Consider the following 10,336-nt stretch of genomic DNA (forward strand, 5'->3'; position numbering starts at 1 on the left):
TCCCTCAGGCTATGCAATTTTAAAGCTCGTCCATTTTACAATTTGCAAAAACACAATTTACTACCATTGAACATAATTGAGATAGAGTGTAGTAGATTGACAGTAAACTAGAATCTCCCAAAAAATTATGGGTTGATGGGTCGGGAAAGTGGCCCATGTACAGTCAGGCCGCTAACAAACCAACAGGCTATTGTAAGGTCATCGGCCCAATCCTTTGTCTTGGGCTTAATACCTGCCAGACCATGATGGCCCATAGTACATTCCGCCTGCCATCTTAGTGCACAAGCTAATGCATTCTGATGATCTCCCACCATAAAACTCATTTCATCAAAATTTTATTAAGACAACTCGAACAAATGTTTATGCTACAGTGCCTGTATTACAGTTTGTGAGCAGGGTTACTATAATGAGGTCGATTTCATTTGTCGGTAATGCGAGTATAAAGGAGATAAATCAAGAAGGAAGCAATTCTCTGCTGAATGCTGCTGCTGCTGCTGCTGCTGCTGCAGTGTATGCAGAACGGCCTGCCTTACTCAAACCTGAAACCAAAACATCTTTGGGTTAAGAATTTGATCACTTATTGTTCACTACTTTCAAATAACTGCAAAGCTAAATTTCGAGCGAAGTCGAAAGATTATATGGATCATTACTAGTCATTTGAACATGAGACACAAGAATCCAGACAAATATAACCAAGATTTGATATTTTCTCAAGGAAAGAAGCAGCTTACCCCTCGAGCAAAGAGCGCTCGTGGATGATATTTCTGTGAACCCCCTCTAGTTCTAAAAAACTTACGCTTATTCCAGAGTAAGTGCAGGTCCATGATTGTATATACATACAACAATAACCCCTGCGACAAAGCCAAAGAGGGAGTGAGAAAAGTGTGGTTAACAGGTTAATGCAACAGACAGAATATATTATAAATCATTCACAGTTCTTCGAACTCAACCAACCTCTTATGAAAATAACCCCAGCGCCGTAGTTATTGAACCAACATGAGTATGCTACAAATCAATATTCCCGCTGCCTACATATATTTCTATCTAACCTCTTCCTACTTTGTCTCTAAAAACCACAAAGAACAGGATTTAAGCTGGATACAACCTGCACAAATACAGAGAAGTCAAGATTGAATCAAAATAAGACAAGGAGAAACAGAAGCAAAATGATAAATAAAAGACATGGGGTGGAGAAGAAGACTGAGAATAGCATGGAAGCCAACCTGAGACTGCAATCATCTAGTATGTTTTCCGGACACAAAGGGACAAAAGAAGGTTAACTGTCTGAGTTCCCTGTAAAGGTTTTCGCCTTCAAAAAATATCCCAAAGAAATCATTAGGTGACAAATTAGCAGGACAGAAGGACTCAAAAGTCTCAGTGAAAAATGCCCCAAAGATGGGCAACCTCTGTATCTGAACTATAACACATCACATTTTCACCTGGTTTTCTCTGTACACATTAACTTCTTCAACCAGTCTCCAGTTTGACTCTATATGACTATTTGTACAAAGCACAATATTATTTCTCCAGACACCTTATGAACACCCAGTATCAATCTTGATATGGATTCTGTAGTTCTGGTCCTCTCTCATGTCAGAAAGGAAGCAGAAATCATGGAAAAGACACACTGAAAATTCTGATTTGTCATGTACTGCACATAAGTACAGAACTCGTCGAGTTGTTGAGCAAAAGAGTTTCTAACAGAAGTACTGCAGCAGCAAAAATTCAGCTCAAGTCTTCTTTCCTTCTCAGAGTCTTGGTACCCAAGAATACACCAACCAAATGAAAACTTTCTTCATCCGGATAACAGAGTGCCCACAAACACCGCGACTCTAATGGCCGATGGCCTCCACTGCAAGTCGTACCAGATGTAGTAATCCCTCTACATCTCGAAAGTTAAAATCAAGAGCCCTTTTAATTGAACAAATACCATCTTTGTATGGACCTCCTGCCAAGCTTACATTTGCAGCTTCGAAAGCAATCTGCGATTTTCTAGTGGCTTCCATGGCACAAATTGCATCCTGAGCCTGCAAGTCATCCCATTCGGTAAACTATTGGGCACACATAATTCACATAGAGAGCCGTAGATGGGATTAACACAAGTTGAATACAGCTCAACATGCCGGTAAAAACACGTTTTCCAGAAGTATAATGGAAATCTAAGTATAATTTTAATCCATCAACAGCCTTCACCAACAACAGACTTTACATGCTTGACATGTACATGCATGATGATTTGTAATGAGTGACACAGGTTTCCAATGTATGCATGTCACAAGTTGCACACTCAATGTTTCACGTCAGGGGCACATTATAGGGAAATGTGTTAGTATATCCATCTTTTACTCGAAGCTTCTAAATTGAAACTCTGAATCAAGTAAAACATAGTCCTCCAGTCTACTTTGTATATAGTTATGCTCAGATCTAGATTCCTTTCTTATGGAATTTCTGAAACAGGACAGCATACAAGAAATAACATAAAGAAGTTTGCAAGGAAAATGAAATTAACTTACAAAATCAAGCAAGTTCACAAAATGTGAACGGTTTCGAGCAGCAATGACAGGATTTCCAGCAACTTGAGGAGGGCTGACACCTTTGGGTAACGAAACCTTATCCACTGTTGGCTGGTTCAAGTTATCAATGTCCGAAGCAGAAGAAGAAGGTGACTCACCTAATGAAATGTTAAAAAGAATATCATGTCAATATCCAGAAGATAGATAAATTCTCATTTGTTATTAGCACTACCAGAACAAGAAGCATAATATCCGGAGCAAACCAACTGCTAAAAGAGCAAAAGAAATTGATGTGTTCTAGTGTTTTTGAGTATGGAGTGCATCTTCTACTCATTAAGTCATTATTAGGCTTTGCACCACGATAAATGTGCAAGAGAAGATGCAATTTGCAAATTATTCATCCTTAAGTGGCAGCCCAAGGCCCAGTTAACACACTAGACAGGATAAGGAAGTAACAGACAAAGTTTCGATCATAAGCAAATAATCATAATTCCAAACCATAAATTTTTGTAGATAACTGGCAGACCTATTTGTAGAGCCGTCTGCAACTCATGCCGATCTTTGTTTGCGCTGGCATGTTTGGAATAAATTACCCTAAAGTATGCCACCTCCATACATTTGTATGCCAGAGCAGCATTAGCCATGACTTTGCATTTTTCATATTCATGTGCACAAAATCTGAAATGCAGATAATACAAGAAAAGCTTTGTCAGAAGAAACTAGAAGAGGTCCAGAGATGAAAAAAAATCTCAATCAGATCAAGAGATATGAAATTATCCACGGCGGAAGCCAAGCGGAAAAAGATGGGCCTATTAACCTTGGTAGCACTTCTTATTTCTGGGATTTAAAATTCGAATCCTAAAGTACAAAGCCAAAAGCATAGACGAATTGAACACCCCTGAGACCTCTATTGTATCAAACTCCCAACTAGAATGTCACTTGTTCCACAAAAGGCCACCGTAAGCAGTTAAGTAAATATAAACTTAGAAATGCAATAACAAGAAAAACAACATCCATTCCTTACTTTATCATGACAGTCGCACGAACAAAAAGTGATTCCCAGATTGAAAAAATGACCTAACTATTTTGTTTCTTCAACATGAAGTTTCATAGAGAATCAGCGAGTTTAAACATAAAGCGTCAAACTTCTCCAGAGACAATGCAATGCATCAACAATATATCACAAACTTCTTTTGCTCAGTGAAATAAATCCAAAAATAAAGAGAAAACATGTTGATACATGATTCCGAGTTTTTACAAATGAACTGATGTATTTTGACTTACTCGCAGAGTTTCGCAGTGCTACCATAATATGACTGACTCTCTCCACGCCTGCTTTCACTACCACCACATTCTAATAGAGAGGCACCCTGAAGAAACTTGAGAGCAGCCTGAAAGTACAGCCCTGTACTCTCTAAACTGGAGGACCCAGAATTCTGCAACGGAGAAAACTATTTAAGAGTTAGCGCACATAGACAAGTAAGAAGTCAGACTAACAATCAGTAACAACAACCTTGAGGCGATCTGCCATGTGCTTTAAATTTTTAGCCTCTTTGATAAGGTTGCCTGCAGCATGACTGGAGGAATCCCTTCTAGCTGGACTTGGGGCATCAGGATCCCCAACCTTGTGCTCATTTGCAGTGGGATGTCTTGGGATAATCTGCTGATTCCTACTCTGATGATCAGGATTTCTCAACTGTCTAGGAGCCTTCAACCCGTTTTCCCCTTCAGAGGATTCTAATGGCAAATTGTTTGCTCCCTTTCCATTTTGGGAACCAGAATCTGGCGCGAATAATCCAGATATCGCCCCATTTTGAGCTTGTTCAGAGGGTTCTGCTGATAGTGATTTCCCTTGCCCAGTGACTGTCTCCACTTTATAAGCTTCATGAGACAGGAACCTCTTTGAATATCTTTCTCCATTGCAGTTTTGCAGCAGAAACTGCTTTGGTGTAGGTTTTACTTTAGAGGAAGTTTGACGATCTTGCAATGCATCGATAGGACCAGCGAGCTTGTAATTGTTTACCCCAAACTTGGAATTAGAATTCTGGTTCTTAGCCTTAGAATGCAAGGACGAACCCTTTCCAGATCCATTGGCACGATAATTATTTTCATTCTGTCTTTCCTCATTAAGGTCTTGGTCCAAAGTTGTTGGTTTACTGTGATATCGAGAATTTTGGTCCGTCTGATTAGCATCACCATTTGCAACGTGGTGGTTTGCAATATCAAAAGAGGGTGCAGTATGTCCTTCACCTTTATCAGATAAGTGGCTTAAGCCCTTGTCTGGAAAATCAAGCACAAAGGACTCATGAGAACCATGACGCACCTTTTCAGAATGTTTCTCCTTCCTCGCTTTCCCTAATAGATTACCCTCACCTCCATTTTCACCATCGAAGCATCTTCTTGGATTACTTATGCCAAAGTGATCAGCATTGCAAGAGTCGTCTTTCACCATAAGAGACTTTTTTGCCGAAGTGAACTTATCTGGATTCTCAACTCTCATAGGAGAAGATGAAACTGATTCCACTGGTGAGCCCTTTACTTCAAGAAAGCTGGCTTTGCTTTTAGTGGAAACAGAAACCTTAGAAGAGCTTGAAGTAGCAGCTGCAGAAGGCTGTATGCGTCCAGAATCCCTTTTCAAAGAATCCATACCTTCCAAGCTCTGCTGGGACAGATTGCTCCCTGGATCTAGCCTTGTTTGCTGGATCTTTTTGTGACTGCCTTTTTTGTCTGTTCTACCATTGCCTTTACTTGCAATAGACTGTTTTCCCTCAGACTTGGATATATGGGCCTTCTTTGCCTTCCTATTGTCACTCTCACTGAACACTTCCCTCGGAAAGATTTTGTCGTCCTGGAGATGCTGCACTGTATTAGAAATAGACCCTGGATAAATCTCAGAGTCCCTATTTTCCTTCATTCTCCTCTTTTTCACCGTGATGTCTCTAGCTTCACTATTTTCTACACGCATGGACCCATTATCCAAGGATGCCACAACTTGGTCTTTTGGATGTTTACCAGAAAATTGTAGCCTGTTCTTTTTATCATGTTTTATGTCCTTAGAAGAAGAGCGTTCATTGCATCTAGGCCAATCCTTCCCAGATGAAACAATATGTGAACCAGCGCCTGAACTATGGCCCACCTTCCCCAGACCCTCACCATGATCAGACATCCAAGCTTCATCTGTACAATGCAAACTATCAGTCCTGATTTTCTTTGATGCAGTTAAACCATTAAGATCGGAGTGTCTTCTGCTTTTTAACTTAGAACCCTTGGTAATACCTGTGTACACGTTTATCAAAGATATGAATAGCATAGTCTAAGATAAGGGAGTTTCACAAGCACAGCTAAAGTCTGCTTTAATGCAATACCTCCAGTAGAATTGTTCTCTTGTAATTTGTGCTTCTCTATTTGCTTATGTTTGTGCCTCTCCGGAGCGAACTCACTTTGCCTGCTTAGCTGCGGAAAACAAGGTTCGCTTACCCCAGGAGATGGATTATTATCATTTAAGCTTCCATTTCTGACAGATGTCTGCATGCTCTTCTTCACAGTATTTGATGACTGAAAGGGACCAGCTTTATCTGCTGCATTTGATGTTTCTTTTGGACCATGCTTCTTCTTGCCACCACCAGCAGCCATGGCATGCATACCAAATCTCAAGTCATTTTCATTGGGGTTAAGAGAATCAGCAAAGATACCTTCCAATACAGCGCCACCAGGATTACTTTGAAGATTATTTTGATTATCTAGAGTAGGGACTGGGTAGAATGCAAAGAGGGCATTTGTTGTTTCGTCCTCGCTGAAACTACATCGATTCATCCCAGGCCTAAAAAAAATTAAGATACATCAAACTTCAGACGTTGAGAGAGAAAAGGAGAGAGAGAGAGAGGAGGGAGGGGGCATTTATATGGTTCTTTTCAACAATATGCCAAAGTTTGCCGAACTACTAACTTGGCAGGTTTTCAGCATGATATCAATTGCTAAAAGTCTGAAATGCAAATTTTTTACAGGAATAACTTACAGCCAGTCAAGCATGCTACACAGCCACTTCTCAGGTAGGTCATTCGGATTTGTACCAGGTGGAAGAAGCCGCCATTTCTGACATTTGTCACAACCGACCCAATTATCCTCAGAGGCAGCTGCCGCAGAAGCTGCATCACAAAAAGGTCCATTTCCAGGGCGAGAAGCAACTTTTGAAGTTGCTTGAGGATATGCTTCTGATGTAGATGCCTTGTCAATTTTCTTACTAGTTGACCTCTCTTTTACAGCATTGCTACTGAAATATGTGTTTTTTTGGACGACCATAGCATTCCTCAGCCTTTCTTCACCAAGCATTTCCAGCGAACTTAATTGTTTTTCTTCTTTTTCTAATTCTACCATGTCACCAAAAATTTCTCTATAGGTATCTTCAGCCTTTCCAGTGGTTTTTGGCAGTTTTGAATCTTCACATTCTTTTTTAGTTGCAAAACCATCATGAGAACCCTTATTATTTTTTGGCACCAAAGAAGAGCTAACCCTTGAGCTTTCTTTTGACACATCTGCATCTAGGATATTATGGCTTTTGCTGGCCTTCACTTTCTTTTTTCCCCCAGAAGATGGTTGCTCCTTGTCAGGAGGTAACCGCATAATTTCTTCTCCCTGTGAAATAACTCTTTGGTAGGCCTTTTTCTTGGGGAGATCGGTAAGTTCCACATTCCCTCCCTTGGGAAAATTTGAGTCAGTCTTGACAGAGTTGTGTGGTTTTTCTCCTTCCAGGTCCTTCCTTGGGTAGTCTGAAACTTTGTCAAGACGACTAACACTTCTGTCTTCCCGAACTTTCAGAACTCGATCAGACTTTGAATTCCTAACCCAGTCATCCTCTTGGGCGAAAATTGACCCCGAAGGTTCATCTTTCGTGCAATCAGAGGAGACTCTTTCCCTCATTATACCCTTGCAAGCATCTTTGGACATATCAGACATCCTACCCATGACTTTTGCTGAGTCATCAACTTTTGTATGTGCATTAGACAGGAGTGGAAGCTTTAAGGTATTAGAAACAAGCTCCTCACAAGCCAATGTGTCAAGGTCTGCCTCATTTTGTGACATAGCACCAATGCCATTCTGAGCATCTCTACTACTGCCAAGCTTATATTCTCTTTCTGTAGAAACATCATTCTTCTCTACTGAATTTGTTTTCTTCTCTCCTGACACCTTCCCATCACCCCTCGAAGAATGAGCCGCATTTGGTTTAGTCGTGGAACTACTTGGACCAACCATCCGAACAGGCATGGATCCAGTGTATTTTGGCAGCTTTTCCTTTTCTTTCAAGTGCGTTAGAGCATCAGGAAGAGGTGATAACAACAAACCTCCAAGCACTGGAAAGGAAGTCATGATCTGATCATGTAATGAAATCAACACTAATTAGTTTATGCACAATAGAAAGAAGAAATGAAAAAATGTTCAAATTGTAGAGAAGCAATTCACCTGTATGATACTTGTCGGAGATTCAAAAGGTGCCTCAAGATGTTCATGAGACATCCCTTCACTTTCTGAAGGACTCTCACCAAGTGATGAAGATGGCGACCCATCAAGGCCAAGACCACTGTATATTTCAGTATTCTTTCCTGTTGACAATTTATCAGAACCCATTATGACTCGGAACCTCAGTGTTTTTTTATCTGGAAAATTAGGAGATTTCCTGTTTGCAGATTCATGTGCAGCGGTAAAACCTTCAGAACAATGAGTGGGTGGGAGTACGTCTTGATTAAACATATCATTAATGGAGGAAGCCTTCAGTGAAGGCAATGAAGAGCCATTATGAGAAGCAGATCCAACGCTCACTGACTGAGTCATAGTTGATAGTGCCGTGGAGTCACAATGAACGACCTGTACAAAACTTTTCAATGAGTGGTGGATGAAACCAGGATCACTAAATCACCCAATATCTTATCAAGGGTTTTTCCATTATATTGAATGAGTGTACTAGTATGTTCTATGCTACAAATATGTACCGCTTGATTCAAGTCATTTGGTGAAATAGGTGCATTGTAGGTCTGAACTTTTGGCGGAGTCCTCGGACGAGACAAAACAGGAGACCGCTGATAAGAAGGTAGAAATGATCCATAGCCACCAAATTTTGCTCCTATAGGCGTGTAGCATTTCAAAATTAGCAGTAATAACTTTGGATGAATTAATCGTGGATCTTTGAGCTTCCTACAACCACACCGCAAAAAATTCACTTACCCAAATTCTCAGCAGAAACTCCACCTTCAAAATCTTTCTGAAAGTGTCCCAAAACATGTTGAAGTTTTTCATCCTTCAAGGTAGTAACTGTATTAAAAACGAGCAGAGATACTTGTACAAAAAGATGATGTTATATGAAAAATAAAGGGTGGATAAACTTAGGGCTTAGAATCACTGAATGGGGTACATCTTACTCTTAATCTTACTACAAAATGGATAATCTTGAGTTCCACATTTCAGATTTAGAAACTGAAACTTTTGTAAGACTCTTCCATTATCAAAATCAGGAGAACTAAGTGGAAACACTGTTTCTGCAATGGCACCCAATCGTTTCAAAAACCTCTAGATGCCAAGATGCTCCATGTTACAGTTAATGCAGAACTAAGCAAGGAGGCAAGGACGGATTAGGACATATAGATACTTCCCCCTGAGGGAAGAGAAAGTAGTTCTTCCCGTTGATTGAAAAAACTTAACAATGATTACAGCTTCCAAAATCAGCCGAAGGAAAACAAATTTTCCCTAATTTGGTGGCTATCTCAAGCCATGTCAACACTTGGAGCAAAATAATTTCTGCTAAATGCTGATATAGTTGTTTTAGTTGCTTTAACAAATCACAATTTCCTACTAAGACCCATAAAAAACCTAGAAGGCATTTCATCAAACATAACTAACAGTCCCCAAAAGATTAAAGCTTAAAAACTCACACAATCCCAGTGCCTTGGATTGGATCTAAAAGCAACCTAAACAAAATCAACAACAAGAAAATTTCGCACTTCCAAATAAAAAAATCCACCGCAAGCTAGAAAAATGGAAGTTATCTAAAGCAAGAAACAATAAGAAGAGATATTCTTACAATGTAAGAGAGATCAATATCAGGGTCCATGTTGGTATTATAATCGTCGTTGTTGTTATTGTAGGAGCAAGCTTCTCCTTCTTCAAGCTCAGACTCCTCCATATCTCTCTTAACACCACCACCAAACTCTAATTCTAAGCCCTTCCTCGCATTCCAAGGTCCCAAAGAGATCATCAAAAAATAAAACCAAAATTCAAACAAAAAAATCTACACAAATTCCTTCACAAACCCGAAACTCTCCATGACCCATTTCAAAACAATAAAAACCCACCACAATATTCCATCGAAATTATCAAAATACCATACGATCAAAGAAAACAAATCAGTTTACACCGACCGGAAACACAAGTTCCGAAAATAAAATCGTTTGAACTCAACGATGATCTTTGATTAAAATCACCAGATGTTTCGAAAACAGAAGGATTGACGATGGATTGATAAACTTTCGTGCGATCTCTAGAGCTGGAATCGATTGAGGAGACAAGAGTCTGTTGTCTCTCTGGTTTTTTTGGGCGTACGCAGCAGCCGCGTTTATTTTATTTTAATTTATTTTTCGTAATTACTTTATAAAATATTCTCTCTTTGAAGCAACTGTATGTAACTATGTATGTATTGTATGTTTTTTTTACACTTCTACGTTTTACCTGCTCAGACAAATTTTAGAGATTTGTAATTTGGCCCCTCTAGTTTGTACTCTTACTAAATTTGGTCCCATTACGTATATTCGTTTCCGTCATTCATTTCTATCTAGGAT

General features: G+C 39.7%; 1 protein-coding gene across 1 annotated transcript; it reads right to left on the reverse strand.

Moving 5' to 3' along the window:
- Nucleotides 1-290: 290 nt before the first annotated feature.
- Nucleotides 291-10,118, reverse strand: LOC119983718 (cysteine-tryptophan domain-containing zinc finger protein 7-like). The gene is made up of 14 exons (XM_038827426.1): nt 9,583-10,118; nt 8,730-8,802; nt 8,498-8,628; nt 7,971-8,372; nt 6,529-7,880; nt 5,879-6,333; nt 4,027-5,789; nt 3,798-3,949; nt 3,040-3,191; nt 2,514-2,671; nt 1,224-2,027; nt 955-1,105; nt 732-851; nt 291-539 (listed from the first exon to the last, which is right to left on the reverse strand). The coding sequence occupies exons 1-11, from the start codon at nt 9,754-9,756 to the stop codon at nt 1,833-1,835; spliced, it is 5,007 nt and encodes a 1,668-aa protein (XP_038683354.1). The 5' UTR covers nt 9,757-10,118; the 3' UTR covers nt 291-539; nt 732-851; nt 955-1,105; nt 1,224-1,832.
- Between the last annotated feature and the right edge of the window lie 218 nt (nt 10,119-10,336).

Source organism: Tripterygium wilfordii, chromosome 18 (assembly GCF_013401445.1).
Source record: "Tripterygium wilfordii isolate XIE 37 chromosome 18, ASM1340144v1, whole genome shotgun sequence".
Classification (NCBI taxonomy): Eukaryota; Viridiplantae; Streptophyta; class Magnoliopsida; order Celastrales; family Celastraceae; genus Tripterygium; species Tripterygium wilfordii.